General features: G+C 42.5%; 3 protein-coding genes across 11 annotated transcripts in view; 1 reads left to right on the forward strand and 2 right to left on the reverse strand.

Moving 5' to 3' along the window:
* The window catches only part of LOC110510064 (lipase member H), a 30,623-nt gene extending 27,771 nt beyond the window's left edge, over positions 1–2,852 (forward strand). The window contains exon 11 of the mRNA XM_036967777.1: positions 1,444–2,852. Coding sequence (XP_036823672.1) covers positions 1,444–1,528 — 85 coding nt within the window. The 3' untranslated portion in view covers positions 1,529–2,852. The remainder of the gene's footprint in view (positions 1–1,443) is intronic.
* LOC110510065 (SH3 domain-containing kinase-binding protein 1) lies at positions 2,501–7,363 on the reverse strand. 5 transcript variants are annotated; one of them, XM_021591362.2, is made up of 7 exons: positions 5,775–7,363; positions 5,298–5,314; positions 4,967–5,070; positions 4,540–4,593; positions 4,011–4,276; positions 3,722–3,786; positions 2,501–3,099 (listed from the first exon to the last, which is right to left on the reverse strand). In XM_021591362.2, the coding sequence occupies exons 1-7, from the start codon at positions 5,846–5,848 to the stop codon at positions 3,065–3,067; spliced, it is 615 nt and encodes a 204-aa protein (XP_021447037.2). In that variant the 5' UTR covers positions 5,849–7,363; the 3' UTR covers positions 2,501–3,064. The 5 variants fall into 5 exon arrangements, with proteins under 5 accessions (XP_021447037.2, XP_021447036.2, XP_036823676.1 ...); XM_021591361.2 differs by having other exon boundaries at positions 4,444–4,593; XM_036967781.1 differs by having other exon boundaries at positions 4,444–4,593; positions 5,298–7,363.
* A 158-nt stretch (positions 7,364–7,521) lies between these two features.
* On the reverse strand, positions 7,522–16,526 carry si:ch211-114c12.2 (serine/arginine repetitive matrix protein 1). Of its 5 annotated transcripts, none has more exons than XM_021591364.2 (9): positions 16,339–16,526; positions 15,297–15,358; positions 14,406–15,119; positions 13,437–14,075; positions 11,021–11,151; positions 10,769–10,874; positions 8,858–8,921; positions 8,380–8,649; positions 7,522–8,189 (listed from the first exon to the last, which is right to left on the reverse strand). In XM_021591364.2, the coding sequence occupies exons 1-9, from the start codon at positions 16,384–16,386 to the stop codon at positions 8,052–8,054; spliced, it is 2,172 nt and encodes a 723-aa protein (XP_021447039.2). In that variant the 5' UTR covers positions 16,387–16,526; the 3' UTR covers positions 7,522–8,051. The 5 variants fall into 5 exon arrangements, with proteins under 5 accessions (XP_021447039.2, XP_021447038.2, XP_021447041.2 ...); XM_021591363.2 differs by having other exon boundaries at positions 16,303–16,526; XM_021591366.2 differs by having other exon boundaries at positions 16,250–16,526.
* Between the last annotated feature and the right edge of the window lie 3,288 nt (positions 16,527–19,814).

Consider the following 19,814-nt stretch of genomic DNA (forward strand, 5'->3'; position numbering starts at 1 on the left):
CATCACTACTTGTTTTTATGAGAGGTATTGACATGTTGAATGCACCGAGCTGTTTGAACTGCTCGTGCACAGCTTGGACACCCATGCATACACCACAAGACATGCCACAAGAGGTCTCTTCACAGTCCCCAAGTCAGGAACAGACTATGGGAGGCACACAGTACTACATAGAGGCATGGAACTCCATTCTGCATCAAGTAACTGATGCAAGCAGTAAAATTAGATTAAATAAAACAGATTAAAATACACATTATGGAACAGCAGGGACTATGAAGCAACACAAACATAGGCACACACACACACTATACACATGGATTTTGTACTGTAGATATGTGGAAGTGGTGGAGTAAGGCCCTGAGGGCCCACAGTGTGTTGTGAAATCTGTGAATGTATTGTTATGTTTTTTAAATAGTATGAACTGACTTAATTTTGCTGGACCCCAGGAATAGTAGCTGCTGCTTTGGCAGGAGATCCATAATAAATACAACTCCATATTAATGCCCATGATTTTGGAATGAGATGTTCGACGAGCAAGTGTCCACATACTTCTGGTAATGTAGTGTATTACACATTCAGAAACACAGTCAATACAATAAAACAATGCTTAAAGGGATGTAGTTAAAGGCGCCAAAAGCATTATGTATTGTCAAATAAATATTGCATTTGTCATGTACATGTGATTAAATGTAACCACATGGACTTCTTAAACCTGTTGTGAAACTTTTAATAAACTTGTTTTATTACTTCCAAACCTGTTTCCATTAAATTAAATAGTCAGACAAGTGCATGTATTTTACTCAGGACTTTTGTTCTAGTTAGTTGATTGAGGATTTTATAATAATAATAAATTATATCAATAATAAGATTTAATTTGTATAGCGCTTTTAATTACAGCAAGAATCTCAAAGACCCTCTTAAAACAACAAAACAAAACCTTTCAGTTAGCCTATTGACAGTTCTGGCCGGAGGCATTAAGAGTCCTGGTTTCTAGAAATGGTTCCACACCCAGCTGTCAAAAGTAAGGCATTAGTAGGAGTCTGTATAGTATCTCAATCTAGTCCTAGCCAGGCAAGGAGAGGTTGGTACTTAATGTTTACGGTAGAAGCCCTGCTCACAAGAGGGTAGCATGGGTATTAGACTGAGGATCGCTCGCTATTCAATAAGGCCCTTGGCACCGAGGCTTAGTCCAGACCCAAGCTGTGACCAGTCTGTTGTCAAGGCAAAGAAGCCTTTTACGGGCCGCTTGGGATCAGGGACAAGGAATAACTGCTGTGAGATAGGCAGGTCCGGGTTGAGACCGATTCGCGAGAGGAGAGATATAGTAGCTTTAACAATATGTGAAGTCACTGTTTCCTCTGTGCATTTTGCATAACATTTTCACCTCTCATCTTACTTCTCGTACCCTTTTACTAAATCATCCATGTCACCCTCTCTCACACACAGGCCTCTCTGCCGCTATGACATTCTCCTGGAGGACAACAGAGAGGTGACCTTCAGATCCATCCCCTGTGAGGAGTCCAACTTCTGAGACAATAACAGATACACAGTATGATGTAGAGAGTCAGCAGTGGCCATTTGATGGCTCTCTGGGTAAATGGAGTGAGGCAGTTGACCCAGGTAGCCTACATGCTACTCACCCTCTGGTCCGTGTATTCAGTGGCTTAAGTCTTGTATGAGTCCAGAGCATTGTAAATGCGTGCAAGTGTGAGGATTTTAATTAATGATATATTGTATTCATTTATTAATTCTTAAAATGTACTATGATGATTGTGTCTGTATCACTGAGACCACTGTGTGGTATAATATCTGTGGGAAACCACTACTAAATACATATTTTATTAACGTAAATACATATGACATTCTTGGGAATGAGAGCCACGTCAATGGGTCATTACACGAAAAGAGTGCATTTTGTATCCCTTTTATATCTTAATTAACCCCTCTATGGAAAGATGAGACTCTCTCGAACACGATTGTGTTCTCCGTTTTGCTCTACGACCCCCACAGGTGTCTTGGGACTCGTCTGTCAGTAAATATAAGTTGTTTTGCTCTAGGACCTCACAAGACTTGTCTGAAAGTCCCACGGTACCCATTTTAAAAAAAGATTGGAAGTATATATGGAGACTTAGTGCCAAAATTAAGGGTTAAATACGTTCCCTGCTCTATCTTATATCTCTCAGATATACGACAGACACTTGAGAACTAACTTCCTTTAGATTTTTTGGGGGGGGGTTTATTGTGTATATATATATATATATATATATAGTACATATATTTTTTAAACATCACGTGGAGAATTCAATACAGATTTCTTTATATGAATAAAGACTTGCTAAAGTGCCAATATTAAGCATTTTGACATGTCCCTCCTCTGTGTCCCTCCATGCACCTCTGTGTCCCTCTGTGCCTCCTCTGTGTCCCTCCATGCACCTCTGTGTCCCTCCATGCACCTCTGTGTCCCTCTATGCCTCCTCTGTGTCCCTCCATGCACCTCTGTGTCCCTCCATGCACCTCTGTGTCCCTCTGTGCCTCCTCTGTGACTTCCAGGAAGATTTTAACTGACTTGACCCCAACATTTCTCCAAGTTTCCACCCTCATTGTAAAGCCCCAACCCTGTTATGGTCAACCCTGTTATGGTCAACCCTGTTACGGTCAACCCTGTTACTTAATTTGGCACTTAAAGTTAGGTGAAATCCAAAGTTTTTTGGAGCAAGTTATATCAAATTGGTTGAATGACCCCAATACAATTGAACACTTTAAACCACTTGACTTAAAGAACATGCTTGTTTTTTGTTTTTATTTTATAAAAAATGTCACATAATAAGCTGATATAAAATGTTTTTGTAGAAGATGCTCATTAGTTTTATTTTGTTACATACGTTACATCAACTTTTCTCAAATAGACAACAAAGATTGTTCATTATATTTAAAACATATTCACTATAGTTTTTCTGTTGTTTCATAAATGATTGATACTTAATTTTGAAAGAACATTCTAAGAGACAGATTACCACTTGTTCTGGCATTGTTGGTGATGCCATGCTGTTTGAGCCTGCCTGCTCATTTAGACTTGTGCTTCTTCATCTGTGCCACGTCCATCTGGGACACAAGACAACACACAGACATGAGACCCAGAGGTAACATCAAGTAGACACAAGAGCAAGCTAGCACTGCACCATGATAAGAAATCAATCTGACTTGTAATAAACTGAAATTTGTCTTAAAGGCCCAGTACAGTCAAAATTCAGTTTTGTATCATATTGCACAACAGGTGATTAGTGTTATTCCCTGATAGTTGCTGGTTGAAAATACGATCTACAGAGGACCTTCTAATCAGCAGGTTTGCATGGGCGGGAGTTTCAACTTACCTGGTGACATCACCAGGTGGTAAATTAATTAATAAACTAATAACAATGAGAGTTCAGATTCCCCCCTCCCCACTCAGACCACTCCCATACATTCCTAGCTAAATTATTGCTATTTTTGTAAATGTAATGGAAAACTATTATAGTAAGGTACTTAATTGTTACCCAGAAATGATTTCATATTGATATAAAAACAACTGCATTGGGCCTGTAAGTCAGGAAAAGTTAATGTCATAAAATTGATCACTAATACAATGTGGAGATACACCCCTAATCTCTGTTAGGTACATATTTGATAGAGTGATGTATTCAGTACTTGGATCATATGCAGACGTCTACCGACAAACCTGCAGTACCTGTAAATGACAAGCGAATCCTTTTCTCCTCATCCAGCTCATTCATCAGCAGTTGAATCTCTTTGCTAACACAAAGAGTAGAGAAATCTTAAATCAGTGGCACACTTAGAAAACGCAATACAATACATTACTGTAGTTGCACACACAGAAATAACAATACAAAACAATAGTTGCACAAACAGAGATACTTTTAACAATAGAAGACATTACTGTAGTTGCATACACAGAGATACTTTAACAATAGAAGACATTACTGTAGTTGCACACACTGAGATAAGCAAAGACTTACTTGTGCTGGCTCTTCATCAGTTCGACCTCATCCCTTAGGTCCCGGAGCTCTGTCCGCAGCTGCTCGAGGGTCAGTTGGCACTGGGCACCTGGCTCTCTCCTGGGCTTGGGGTCAGAGGTAAGGTGAGGGGGCAGGGTAGCACGCAGGATAGCTGAGAGAGCCCCAGGGATGAGTGTGGAGAAGGGGTGTGGCGCACTGGTACCAGTGGATAATGAGGAGGAGAGCATTGTGGGCCTTGAAGGCCGGTGAAGCTTCTTTTCAACCACCTGTCCAACGACACATCACACCAGCACAACTGGTCAAAAATTCAAGAGGCATGCAGAAGATCCTTTTGGGTGTAAATATTTTGATGGAACAATATTGATTGAATAAGCAACTCTATAGACCACATTGACATTGGGCAGCATGCATAGTAAGGTGAAAATTGAATTACAGGTAACACTGGGGTATTTGTAGGTGCTGCCAGGCTGCTGATGAGTGATATGACAGAGGAGAGGTCCTCTTTCTCATTCTCTTGCGTCTCACCCACCTGTGTAGGGGCTACCTGTACGTCTTCCTGTATGTCAAGGTTAGACTGAGGAGCCTGAGAGGACACAAGCAAACACAGACAGAGAAACATGAGGATTGAAAGAAGGATTTTGTTATTTTGATTGACATATATCCTGTTACATGTACATGTAGTTATGGTAATATTGTGGCCGTTTGATCTGTAGTCCTTAATGACTATAGTATGTGGAATACTTCAATTTAACACACGCCAAATGTACGTTTCTGTTGTCTGCCATCTTGCCGGCTCAAATTAGGTAAATTTAACTCGAGAACAAATGGGCCACAAACAGAACACAGTGAGTAGTTGAAAAGTTTCCTCAGAGACAATAAACAACCCCTCTCGCATGCTTCACTAATCCACAATAATAACCAGATAGCCACTGACATCAGTGTACAAATATACATACCAGTGAAAAAATCTGTGACTGAAATCTTTCATCCGCCACACGTGGTGCCAATTGGTTCAGGGTCTCTGTGACTGAAACACTGTGTGACTCAAAATCTTCAATGTCTTGGAGAAATAAAACAAACCAACATGACGCATTAGATAAATTGTTGACTTGATTTGAAGGCATAATTAATGGTGGGGTCATTGAAGCAAAACAACAGGCTGTCAAAAATAGAGTGTCATGCAGTATTACATTGTTTTGCCATTGATGACAGTTTGGAGAATCTAAAGCGTCATAGGTGAGTTCAAAGGAACATAAGAAAGGATTTGAGAATGGTGACATGGCTTACCCACGGTAAGGCCAGAGCTATAGTTGCCCATGGTGACACAGAAGAACGCCAACGTGATATGTCGAGCGACAAAATGAAAGTGAGAAAAGAGCTCGAGAAGCTTAGAATTTTTATCAAAAAATGATGACAGAGTGGAGTGAGTTAAGTCAGTAGATCGTCTTTGGGATTTCTCCAACTAAGCACATTAGTCAATCAGAACATAGACATGCACGTGTTCAAGCCTATTTTGAAAAGCGTCAAACTTATCAACAGCCAAGAGGATAATTAATGAATCATTCTTTATCAAGAAAATAAACTAGGTTCAACTGTTGTTTGAAATATAACATGATTAAATACACTATAACCAGAGTGCTGTGCACAGTAGAAGAAATGCCAAGCGTCAGCAGTTACCATTTGTTACAGCCAAGAAAATAGACAGCGACTGATTGACAAAACAGCAATCTTAGCTGGTGTTGTTAGGAGTTCTGCTGTACACACCTTGTTTGGCCAGTGTTTCTATCGCAATACAGCTCCATTGATGGTAACTCTACACCATTCACTCCTGGTTCCATTGTAACCCAACATGAATTGTGCTAGTGTGATGAGAGGTGGTCTTGGGCTAAGTTTAGCACACAGACATGCTTACCACCAATACCATTGGGGCAGTCCCTGATACAACTAGTTTGCAGGGACACAGACTTGGGAGTACTTAAAGGGACAGACTACAGGGCATCGAACACATACATTTATCCAATATCCTCCGAGGGGAGAGCAGGGTGCTGAGATCTATACAGCATGCCATGAAAACACAAAGTCAGTTCCATAATTTGAGTTTGAATTTGAATGGAAAAAGTCAAGAGGAAGCTGGATTGGATGTTGAATTGGAATATGAAGCACAACCAGTTTATCATTCGTTTTTGTATATTATGCAGAGATGAGATATGTGACTCTGTCTACCAACATGAGTCAGATTTTAATTAATGATATTTAACCATAACCTGTCCTTTGTTATACCATTCTCACTCCAAGTGGAACTAACTCCACCCTTACCAAAAAAATGCTTTTTTAAACAGCAGTAAAAGTAGTCACTGCAGTCAAATGTGGCACAGTAATACTGCACTGTAACTGCAGTTACACTACAAAATAGCTGCAGTAAAAAAATATATATTTTGGACACCGTATTTTCAGCATTCTGCAGTTATACTGCACTCTGAAAGCAGTCTTTTTTCGTAGAGTAAAAGTGGATGGTGGTCTGGTAACCCTCCTGCTACCTAATGTTACCTTTGTAGCAAACCTGTAAAGAAGTGTATTTGTACCTTTGTCTCCTTTATTTAAATTCTTACTTTCTATACATCTATACCCGTTATTCCCACAAGCTTCCTTCAGCTGTCAAACCTTTGACACTTCTGGGATGCAACCGGTCCAACATAGACAATGGGCCTGATCGGATAGCTGAGCTTCTGCTCTTTTCTGTCCATAAAAACAAATGGTCCCCTGCAGTCCTCTCCTTTTATGGTGACATTGTACAACCAATCACAAGAAAGGACATGGCTAGCCTACACTACAGCGCCAACGGCTCGTCAGACTGGTGATCCAAGGAATGCATTTACGGCACACCCGAGAACAGTTGTCTCCACACCTCTCACTTCAGCGCATTTCCTTCTATCACACGTTTTTCTATTTGATTCTTTCTCTGTACATTTTTGTCTTTAACATCTGTCAAGGTTTTGCCTTACCTGCATTTAGACAGGCAGCCCAATTTTAATTTTACCTTAAACTAGGCAAGTCAGTTAAGAACAAATTCTTATTTACAATAACAGCATACCGGGGAACAGTAGGTTAACTGCCTTGTTCAGGTGCAGAACGACAGATTTTGACCTTGTCAGCTCGGGGACTCGATCCAGCAACCTTTCGGTTACTGGCCCAACGCTCTAACCACTAGGCTCTGAAAGAGATCTGATGTGAAGACTTGATTTACATAAAGCATCTACATCATTGTATTCATAAATGAGAATCAGTCTATTGAATTTCCCAGCTATATTCTGATCACTGCTTTTTCCATTAAGCTTCTATTGGAGTAAAGGGAGACCAGTAATAAAGCATCTATTTTACATTAACCTTGACATGATGAAATTGGTGACACGCAATGTGAAATGCAAAATAGATCTCCCCAGTCCTTATGAAAACATCCAATAGATCAAATTCTATTGTGTATCCTACGGCACAACAGACAATTTCACAAAAGGCATGTTGAGCCATTTATTTGCAATATCTTAAACAAAACAATGTACATAGGTTGAAATGAGCAGGACTTGAAGATGGCATCAGTAGTTTTTACAGGTTGAGAATTAGACTGAGCATCATATTCAACAGCCCTTGGGGAATCGTCTTGAAGACTGCTTCTACTTTACAGCAAAAAGTGTTTCTCTAAGCACTGGGGAAAAACAAAAAATTGGTACTGGGAACTATAAAAAGGTAAAATCTTCAGAATTTCATTTACACGATACGAGAAGTGTAACAGTTGTGAAATCAAAAAAACAATGTCCATAATAACCAGTCTGGAAGACTAGAAACTGATAGCCTATTCTGTATATTTAAACACATCTTATGCAAACAGAGTCAAAAAATAAACAGTGCAACTGTCATTTTCTGATGTACTCCTGACGACAGGGAGACCATCTTTTGGGGGACCATCTCCAGGACAAAGACGCAACCCAAGGCCAAGGGGGAAAGGGTGTGTAACCCTGAACTGTGCCCTTGGTCCCTCTAGTTTGATCACCAGCGGCGATAATTAGACCCTCTGTTGGGGGGTACATGTTGACGCATTGTCGGCATGTTACGGTATTTGGACAGGATGCTCTGGCTCTTCCTGAACACTGGCCTTTGAGAGAAAGGACGTGGCACAAAGCCTCCCTACAGAGGGGGGAAAGAAATTCAACAAAAAACAGTCAGAAATGCAGCTTCAGTGACCTACAGCTTCATCCCCGTGATATTACTACCTCCATTTTCAAAAGGCCAAGAGGCACATGAATGCAGTCAGTGGGCTAAGACAAGTCCTACTGGCCACAAGTTATAATAGGAGCTGCTCACAAATGCAACATACCATGAGTGGCTTCCTAAAGGGACCAGGCGGTTCAGGGCCTGGTCTTCTCTGAGGAGGAGGGCCTGGTCTTCTCTGAGGAGGAGGACCTGGTCTTCTCTGAGGAGGAGGACCTGGTCTTCTCTGAGGAGGAGGACCTGGTCTTCTCTGAGGAGGAGGACCTGGTCTTCTCTGAGGAGGAGGACCTGATCTTCTCTGAGGAGGAGGACCTGGTCTTCTCTGAGGGGGAGGACCTGGTTTGCGATTTGGGCTAGTGGGACGGAAGCTCGATCTCTGTGGCACAAACGAGTAAAGGATGTGCATACATGGTGGAATGGAGTTTATCGAGAAATATAATTGCGCAGGGGTTGCCAAAATGTATGGGAGGCAACATTTGACATATTGTATCCCTGGGCGGCCTACTCATTACAGTAAACACGTTCCCACTCCCAAGACTAAAGCTATGAACACTCAGCTTTCAAAGAACCCAGGAAGTTCTCACCTGTGGTCCTGGTTTCCTGAAGGGTCTTTCAGGTCTGTGGTTCTCCTGTGGCACATTCGTTGGCCTAATAAGTAAAAAGTGAATTATCTGACTAAATAACCTTGAATGAAACTAGTTATTGGTGTGATGCCACACCCATCGTGTGACACATCATTACCAAATACCCATAACCACTAGGCACCAAGATTTAAACAAATCAAATGGTTATATACCATGCAATACAATCATACAGTGCCTTGCGAAAGTATTCGCCCCCCTTGAGCTTTGCGACCTTTTGCCACATTTCAGGCTTCAAACATAAAGATATAAAACTGTATTTTTTTGTGAAGAATCAACAACAAGTGGGACACAATCATGAAGTGGAACGACATTTATTGGATATTTCAAACTTTTTTAACAAATCAAAAACTGAAAAATTGGGCGTGCAAAATTATTCAGCCCCTTTACTTTCAGTGCAGCAAACTCTCTCCAGAAGTACAGTGAGGATCTCTGAATGATCCAATGTTGACCTAAATGACTAATGATGATAAATACAATCCACCTGTGTGTAATCAAGTCTCCGTATAAATGCAGCTGCACTGTGATAGTCTCAGAGGTCCGTTAAAAGCGCAGAGAGCATCATGAAGAACAAGGAACACACCAGGCAGGTCCGAGATACTGTTGTGAAGAAGTTTAAAGCCGGATTTGGATACAAAAAGATTTCCCAAGCTTTAAACATCCCAAGGAGCACTGTGCAAGCGATAATATTGAAATGGAAGGAGTATCCGACCACTGCAATTCTACCAAGACCTGGCCGTCCCTGTAAACTTTCAGCTCATACAAGGAGAAGACTGATCAGAGATGCAGCCAAGAGGCCCATGATCACTCTGGATGAACTGCAGAGATCTACAGCTGAGGTGGGAGACTCTGTCCATAGGACAACAATCAGTCGTATATTGCACAAATCTGGCCTTTATGGAAGAGTGGCAAGAAGAAAGCCATTTCTTAAAGATATCCATAAAAAGTGTTGTTTAAAGTTTGCCACAAGCCACCTGGGAGACACACCAAACATGTGGAAGAAGGTGCTCTGGTCAGATGAAACCAAAATTGAACTTTTTGGCAACAATGCAAAACGTTATGTTTGGCGTAAAAGCAACACAGCTCATCACCCTGAACACACCATCCCCACTGTCAAACATGGTGGTGGCAGCATCATGGTTTGGGCCTGCTTTTCTTCAGCAGGGACAGGAAAGATGATTAAAATTGATGGGAAGATGGATGGAGCCAAATACAGGACCATTCTGGAAGAAAACCTGATGGAGTCTGAAAAAGACCTGAGACTGGGACGGAGATTTGTCTTCCAACAAGACAATGATCCAAAACATAAAGCAAAATCTACAATGGAATGGTTCAAAAATAAACATATCCAGGTGTTAGAATGGCCAAGTCAAAGTCCAGACCTGAATCCAATCGAGAATCTGTGGAAAGAACTGAAAACTGCTGTTCACAAATGCTCTCCATCCAACCTCACTGAGCTCGAGCTGTTTTGCAAGGAGGAATGGGAAAACATTTCAGTCTCTCGATGTGCAAAACTGATAGAGACATACCCCAAGCGACTTACAGCTGTAATCGCAGCAAAAGGTGGCGCTACAAAGTATTAACTTAAGGGGGCTGAATAATTTTGCACGCCCAATTTTTCAGTTTTTGATTTGTTAAAAAAGTTTGAAATATCCAATGAATGTCGTTCCACTTCATGATTGTGTCCCACTTGTTGTTGATTCTTCACAAAAAAATACAGTTTTATATCTTTATGTTTGAAGCCTGAAATGTGGCAAAAGTTCGCAAAGTTCAAGGGGGCCGAATACTTTCGCAAGGCACTGTAAGTCACTTCACATCAAATCTTTTATATTGATTCTCATATTGGTGGATTACCTTTCCGCATATCTCCGGTCTCTTGGTGAAGGGGAAGGACTGGAGTCATGAATTTTAGAGAAGCGTTCATTCAGCGTAAGTTGCTCATCTGAATTGTAATAGCGCTCTGAAAAGTCAGGAGTTGAGTGAGTAAGAGGTATTCTCATAATGAATAATATTAAATTCACCAAGAGACATTGCATTCCCATTGAGGAGCATCAAACTGTTAGCCAACAGACTAAATGAGACCAAATCAAATCAGGGGCCACTTGCCAGTTTTGTTTTTTGGTGTCCTACTTCTATCCCTTGGGGGGCTGTCCTTTGAGCTTGAGTTAGTCCCAGGTGCCTGCCACTGGGACACAACGACTAGGTCACGAGCCAGCCGTTTGTCTATAGAGGAAGGGCTGGAGCGGGACCAGCCAAGACAGAGAATTACAAGTGATGAGCATCCCATCAGTGGAGCCTGTGAGGCCAGGTTAGGTAAGCAGCGGAGCAGAACATTACTACTACTAGCATCATCTTTAGATGTTGCCCTGTAAGTGAAAATTCCATCAGTCTAAATAATGCCCTGGAAAATGGAAATTATTTTATTCTGTAGAACAAAAACATGTAATCTCAAAAAATGGACCAACATGGAAAGACAAAGAGAAAGGAGAGAGTTCTGTTGGAAAAGCTACATTCACATAATTACTCAGGAAAGACCATAGGTCTACATGTGGAATAAAAAAAATTATCATCACTCAGGTACTTACAAAGAGCACGTAATGTCCATGTTCTCTTAACGCTGTATTGTCACTGAACCCCGAATCCACCTGACATCCCAGTAGCGCTGCTCACAAATTCAGAATGAAAATTGACACGCATGAATGGAAAAGTGTTGCCGAAAGCTCTGAGGAACTGGTCTCTTGCTGTCCAGATTTTCACTTGAAGCTGGACTCGAAAGGCTGTCAATTCTCTCCACTTACTATTGAAATAAAGATGAAAAAGGGAGATGAGCGTCTAATCTGTTCAGCCAAATGGTCCATCTATCCATGATTTCCCTGTTGATCTTTAGTTCATCCTTACTAGTCTTCGTTAAGGTCAGTCTCAGCTTCCAAATCTAAACTCCTCTTCAAACCCTGGGCATTCAATTTCAAAGGGGGATTATCTTGTAATCTTGCATCCTGTCTGGTGAAAGTAGTGTGAGGAATTCAGCTCGAGGTGGTCAGTGTACGGTCAGTGTTCCATTGTACATCTTCGGTCAAAACTTAGTACGCTTGAATAAACAAGCCATACAGAGCAATTGTTGTAAAGCAGCTTGCACTTTGTATGAATGGAATCCATTGTTTGCTTGTAAACATTCCAATTGTTGTACTTGTAAGGCTGCCATCCTCTGCAAAACTTGCTGTGTAGAGATTAGATCCACTGTGTAGTGTAGAGAACTGTAGTCCACTGCATATGTTCTGTATAGACACAGATTTCATGTATTCTTGCATGCAGAAAAAGTCCACTGTTCACTGGCCTAGCCAATGAAGTTCAGTGTGCTGTTAATGTAGAGAGGTGTGGTCCATTATCTCTTCAGTCGTCAGTTTGCTTCTTGATGGTCAAATTGTTCATTTGGGGAGTAATTCAAAAATTTTTTTTTAAATAGAGTCAACTGCACGTCTGCATTCTGTGTTTAAGAATTAAAAGTAGTATTGTATGATCTATGTATTATCACAGCGTACGGTCCCAATTGTCTCAGTTGGTAGCACGTGGCACTTGGCCAGGGTTGTGGGTTTAGTTCCCATGGGGGACCAGTATGAAAAAGTATGAGAATTGATGCACTCACTACTGTAAATCACTGGATAGGGGTCTGCCAAATTATTCATTTTTTTTTTGTTGTTTAAAAAATAAATAATTAATGGCCCTCTCCTCTTGCCGCTTGTCCCGTTGTTGCCAGTGGTAGTATCATGCATTTTCCCCAAAGTTCCTCAAGACATCATCTTCATGGAAGCTGGTGCATATTCATCTGCCATTTGAATGTTATTGCTCAAACTGACAGATTGTGTAACCTGAACCAGTATGACAGCTTCCAGTTTCAGAGCCTTCTAGATGGTGATCAACATCAATCTCCTCCTTTCCTATGAGTCATGCATGTTGGTGTGCAATGACTGTGGCATTTCAGCTGATTTAAAGGGAATGTCCTCAGTTCTCTTATTAGCAGTCCTCTTCATGTATGAACTGCTCTTTTGAACTTCTGTTATGTCAGGGGGTTATGTTGTGTCTGGCATCGTGAGAATGTTTCTTCAACTTTTCCACTTGGTCAGAGAAGAGCACCTCTAGAAGCTCCTCAGAGCACCTCTAGCTTCAGACCCCAATAGCACCACAGAGGGACAGGCCTCGCAAAACACAGAGATTTTCTAGTATCTTTCATTGACATTGTATCGAATAGGCAGATATTAATTCAACTTTGAATGACTGGCGCCCAGAACATTCCCTTGTGAATTATTTTTTACACTGCCAGCACACTTGAAAGTGCAACCCCAGAGGTCTTTGGATATTTGATTTCAAAACTTAACTGATACAAGACATCACTGTAACTCCATTTCCTCCATCACAGGAAAATGGCTGTAAGTTGGCATTCCCTTCATATTCAGATATCTTTGAAGATTGACCTTCTAAACATCATCACGCCCCTGCTCCCAGAGTGAGAAGGAAGATACCGTACCTGTGTGTGCTCAAGGCTCGCTGAGAGTCCACTTGTTCCTTCTGTGACTCTGAGTCCCTGGAAGACTTGGTTGAATTGGCTTCTGGGTTGGGGGGTGATTGATGGGGCATCGGCCTCTTCCTCAGTGGGCCAGCGTTTGCTTGGAAACGCTCCCTCCGAAGAGCAAACTTGGATGGCGCATTTCCCCTGGACGTATGAGGCCCTTCCTCTTCATGGATCTCTGCTCCTTGGGGATGAGGTGGAGGTACTTTGAGCCTCATCACCGACTCCGCTCTCATTTTACGCCCCTTCAGCAAACGACTCTTGCCCCTGAATGACAAGGGACGGCCGCCAAATCCCCTAGGGGTGTTGAAGTAATGTGGAATCTCTCTGCGAGGGCGCTTTGGGTGTCCATGCTCCACATCAGGGCCTGCAGGAGGGATCCCGCGCTCCTGGAACTTCCTCTTGTGTGGTGGTCCACTTGGCCTTGCCTGAGGGCTGTTCTCGTGGAAAGAGGACGACGACCAACCTCCTTTCCATGTGGGGGATCTGTGGGGAGGGCTGCCTTCCTGTGCCCACTCAGTGCTGCGGCGTCCGCTGCCCTCCCGCTCCCTTCCCACCACTCCATGCTGCTGCCTGGGATCTTGCTCAGCAGACCACCTGCACATCCATCACAAACAATACAAAAAATGATTACATTGGAAGATCCATTATCGTGTGAAGTGGGAAACGGAGGTTTAGCTTTCCTTTATGCTGCCCCTTCACCATTATGCCATGATACAGGTAGGAGAGTAAAACCTTCAGAGAGCATATACTTTCCAGTGGCAGGTGACTAGTAGTGTAATAACATCAGATCACGGCATTTTACTGTTTATCAGCATTGTAATACTGAACGATAATTTTGACCTCTGACGCAGAGGACTACGTGAGTTTACACTTTTCCCCCTCCATTTATATTACCCAGCCCATACTGTATCTTCACTCCTGTACCTCTCTGGATAAGGACCTCTGCCATGAAAATCCCGTAGCTTTCTCTGGGGGGAGCCAGAGGGCCCACGTTCACCATTGTGTGGTCGGGGAATGGGCCCTGGCCCATTCCAGCGCATCCCCCCGCGACCTGGGCGCTCAAACTGCCTCTCCCTGGGACTATAAGGCGGCCGGACACCCCAGCTCCTGTCCTCTTCGTGAGACGGACTTGGGCGCTTGTGAGGGCCCCTGAAGGAACTGTGGGGGGACTGTGAGGGTTGTGGCCTCCTGTCAGGAGGTTGGTTATGATAATGGCGTGGTGAGGGGGATCTGTAACCTGAGTGGTTTCCATGGATAAGTGCACCCCTCTGGCCCTGGGGCCCTTGTCCAGGAGTATGAGGGGAGGACCTATGCTGAGCTGGGGGGGGACGGTTTGGCCCGGAAGGGGAAGGCCTCCTGTGGCCATGATGGGGCTCCGTTTGGGAGGGGTATGTGTTGAAGGAATCCTGGTTTTGGGACCTCCACTGATTGAAAGGTCGCTCCCTCCGTTCTCCCATCAGTGGGGGCCTCCGTTCTCCCATCAGTGGGGGCCTTTTGGCAAAGTGAGCACGTCCTCTGCCTCTGGAATCTCTCCAGCTTGGAGGGACCTTTCCTGAGTGGCCCCGGAATCCTCTCTGACTCCTGGGGTGGGGGCTGTAATTCTCTTCATATGGCATGTTGTAGCCATCAGAGTAGGGCCTGTTGAATAACAAAACAAAGTCTTGAAGAAACTTGAAACACCCACACAATTAATGTTATTTATATCATTATCAATATATAGTCTACACAAGTAAAATAGACTAAAATCCAAATTAATTGACATCACCAATTATTAATTAGTATACACTGCCCCTTTTGTTGTAACTCTGCACATACCTGGGTTTGAACCGAGGAGGTCCGGAGTAAGGTCTGACCATCTTTGGGATACACTGAATAATCTGCAGACAAGAAATAACGTTTTTGCATTGACAGAGGTGCCAGTTAGTGGTAAAAAAAATATGCCTAACTAGCTAGCCGATTTTGCGAAACTATAGCTGGTTAGCTACTGACGTGACACACTCGAATAAATAAGTACCTAGCTGAACCTTTACGACCCTTGCGGCCATTTTAAAAGGGCACATGTTAGCCGGTAGCTTGTTAGCTAGCTAACGTTAGCTACCCCGGGTTGTCAGAACTGTGCGAATGTATCTAATTAGCTAGTTAAAGTTGTAACGTTATGTAACAGCTGCTATAAAAAGTAGTTCGTCATCTGATAAAAATTGAGATCTACGAGTGGAGGGAAATGTGGGATGATGTTATGACTAAACGCAGTGTACCAAACAACTTCGACTATAGTAGGCCATGTTATATCAGTAACGTTATATTTTGATATCGTCTCGCAAAACAAGTCCACCTAGCTAACTAAGTCAACTAACATTAGTTGGCTCGCGTTAATAAACAAACGTTGCGGTTTACATGATTAAATAGCCATCTGTTATTGAATATAATTTAAGAGGCCAGTGTTACACTGTACGTTCCCGCTAGCTAAACTCCCAAAGCCTGTGTTGGCTAACGTTAACTAGCTACCAGCTAACGACGTCTCTATAAAGTTGATTTGCATACCACCACGTAAAACTAGTTGTTTGTAATGGGACATTTTAATAGTAATTTACCTTTCAATTTTGTAACCGACACTAAACGCCTTCGTTCTTCTACAGTCAGATCCGTCGAAACGAAAATACTGTACTAAAGTTAAATGACATACAAATGTGCAACAACAAAAAAAGATATGGTGGAGGGTGTGCCGCTGCAAATCTTATTATACCCAGTCAAATATTTGTATAACTAACCCTCAGTGCTGCAAACGCTTGAGGCACAGTTAGAACAATGAGACATATTTCACCAGATGTGAAGCAATCCGCTTGGCGTTTACACTCACTACAGAAGATGGAACGAGATGAATTTTGGCCGACGTCCTGCTAATCATCTCATCGATTAAAACATCTGATCTCAATACAGTTTTCAGTTCCCAAAACAGAGTGGACTAATTTTTGTCAAATGTACCCTTTGCCAAAGGAAAAAAACTAATTGCGTTGTATAGGAGTGCATAGGCGAATTGAGTTATTGCACACGCGCACTTCAGAGTAGGCGTCCCCTAACGGAAATACTCCAATAAAATCTCGCTAAATTGTGATTAGCACTGCCAACCTCCTTGCTTGTTCCGCCCACTCTTACTCACTTGTTCCCATTTGAAACGATGGGTTGTGGTTTATCTTGGTTTAGTTATTAACATCTTTGTGTAAACGGTCACTCAGAAACTTTCTTCTTCTATGGTGTTATGGCGGTCCTATAGAAAAAAATATCCATTGTAGTAAAAAAGTGGGAAAGCTGACATCATACAAAATACACACATAAAAAAAAAATCCATTCCATACCTTCTGTCACCTTCCAATTCAAGTCACTTTTATTTTATTTTAGTTAACCTTTATTTACCTAGGCAAGTCAGTTCAGAACAAATTCTTATTTATGATGGCCTACCAAAAGGCCTCCTGCAGGGGGTGGGATAATAAAAAAAAAAGATAGGACAAAACACACATCACGACAAAAGAGACACCACAACAGAGAGACCTATGATAACAACATAGCATGACAGCAACACATGACAACACAGCATGATAGCAACACAATATGTCAACAACATGGTAGCAACACAACATGGCAGCACCACAACATGGTATAAACATTATTGGGCACAGACAACAGCCCAAAGGGCAAGAAGGTAGAGACAACAATACATCACATGAAGCAGCCACAACTGTGAGTAAGAGTGTCCATGATCGAGTCTTTGAACAAAGAGGTGGAAAAAAACTGTCCAGTTTGAGTGTTTTTTGCAGCTCATTCCAGTTGCTAGCTGCAGCGAACTGTAAAGAGGAGCGACCCAAGGATGTTTGTGCTTTGGGGACCTTTAACAGAATGTGACTGGCAGAATGGGTGTTGTATGTGGAGGATGATGGCTGCAGTAGGTTTCTCAGATACAGAGTAGTGAGGCCTAAGAGGGTTTTATAAATAAGCATCATTCAGTGGGTCTTGCAACAGGTATACAGAGATGTTTACAGAGGAGTATAGAGTCTAGTGATGTGTCCTATAAGGAGCAGTGGTGACAGATCTGATGGCCAAATGGTAAAGAACATCTAGCCGCTCGAGCACCCTTACCTGCCGATCTATAAATTACGTCTCCAAAATCTAGCATGGGTAGGATGGTCATCTGAATCAGGGTTAGTTTGGCAGCTGGCGTGAAAGAGGAGCGATTACGATAGAGGAAACCAAGTGTAGATTTAACCATAGCCTGCAGCTTTGATATGTGCTGAGAGAAGGACAGTCTAGCCATACTCCCAAGTACTTGCTCTAAACCCTCAGAGGTCGTAATCACACAGGTGGGGAGAGGGGCATTCTTCTTACCAAACCACATGGCCCTTGTTTTGAAGGTTAAGGGAAGGTTAAGGGAAGAGAAAGCTGGTTGGACACTAAGAAAGCTTTGTTGTATAGTGTTTAACACAACATCTGGGGAGGGGCCAGCTGAGTATAAGACTGCATCATCTGCATATAAATGGATGAGAGAGCTTCCTACTGCCTGAGCTATGTTGTTGATGTAAATTGAGAAGAGCATGGGGCCTAGGATTTAGCCTTGGCGTACTCCCTTGGTGACAGGCAGTGGCTGAGACAGCAGATGTTCGGACTTTATACACTGCACTCTTTGAGAGAGGTAGTTAGCAAACCAGGCCAAAGACCCCTCAGAGATACCAAAACTCCTTAGCAGGCCCACATGAATGGAATGGTCTACAGTATCAAAAGCTTTGTCCAAGTCAATAAAAATGGCAGCACACCATTGCTTAGAATCAAGTGCAATGGTGACATAATTTAGGACCTTTAAGGTTGCAGTGACACATCCATAACCTAAGAGGAAACCAGATTTCATACCAGAGATAATACTATAGATAAGTTTAAGGAGCTCCTTTAGCACCTCGGACTCAGTGACCACCTGCAGGGAGAAACTTTGTAGCGGGGCAGGGGAAAAAGAGGGAGGAGCATCTGGGCTAGTCGCATTAGAAAGGTGGGATATGAGGAAATATTGGACGGGCAAGGAGGCATGGCTGAGTCAAATAGGAATCCTGGCTTAATGAAGTGGTGATTACAGCTCAGTCATGTGCTCCTTGTCAGTAACAACCACATTATCAACATTAAGGGACATGGGCAGAACTTCTCCTTAAAGTAACTAACTTTGGCCTTCCTGATAGCATGAGTGCACTTATATCTTTTTTGCCTGAACGAGAGCCAGTCAGCCTGAGTATGCGTGTGCCAAGCTTTTCACCAAATGTAATTCTTGAGGTTAAGTAACTCTGCCAGATCACGGTCGAATCAGGGGCTGAACCTGTTATTAATTCTCATTTTCTTTATGGGGGGCGTTTAACAATACCACTGAAAATATTAAAAAAGAAGGTCCTAAGCGTCTTCGACAGAGGGGATCAAGCTGATTCTATACCAATTAACAGGAGGTCAGGTCATGAAGGAAGGATTGCTCATGAAAGTTTTTTAGCAAGCACTATTACAAATCAGGACAGGTCGTTTCACTGAACAAGCATTACAAACACAGGCTGTAAGATAGTGACCACTAAGGTCATTACAGACAATACCAGACTGATACCTATCAGGATTATTTGTGAGGAGCGAAGATTATTTCACAATAATTTTTGCAATGCCTCAACTCTAACTCGCTGAGCCCCAAAAAGTTATCTGCTGCACTCACAATAATTACAATTTTCTCTGATTTCTTCATTGTTTGTGCTATGCAGTTTATGACCATTGCAATAAATTCTACAAAGTCCACCTTGTTCATGTAATATATCAGGATCCCTTGGTTGCTGAGAAACATTCACTGGTGCAGTTCCAATTACCATTGAGTCTTCAACTCCACTCGCTCCTTCCACTCTTCTCACTGCCTCCAGATAGGAGACACGCTAGACAACCCTTATTCTTGCCACCTCTGTCTCCTTCACCCTAACAGGGAAATCCGGGGACTCAGGCTCACGTTCACCACCACAGTTGCTACATGTAACCTCAGCTGGCATACAATATTCTTCCCGTCTGCATACACTTGATACATGCCCAAATAATTTCAGTTTATAACACTGGAGGGGCTTGTGCACAAAAGCATAGCTTTACATGAGAAGGGAGAGACTCAGCAAAAAACAATAATATAGACAAAGTGGGTTTTCTTATACCATCCACCATACAGGGCATTTCTCCAAAAAGTACAATCTTTGTCCCCATGTGCAGTTGCAAACCGTAGTCTGGCTTTTTTATGCCGGTTTTGGAGCAGTGGCTTCTTCCTTGCTGAGCGGCCTTTCAGGTTATGTC

This window comes from Oncorhynchus mykiss, chromosome Y (assembly GCF_013265735.2).
Source record: "Oncorhynchus mykiss isolate Arlee chromosome Y, USDA_OmykA_1.1, whole genome shotgun sequence".
NCBI lineage: Eukaryota > Metazoa > Chordata > Actinopteri > Salmoniformes > Salmonidae > Oncorhynchus > Oncorhynchus mykiss.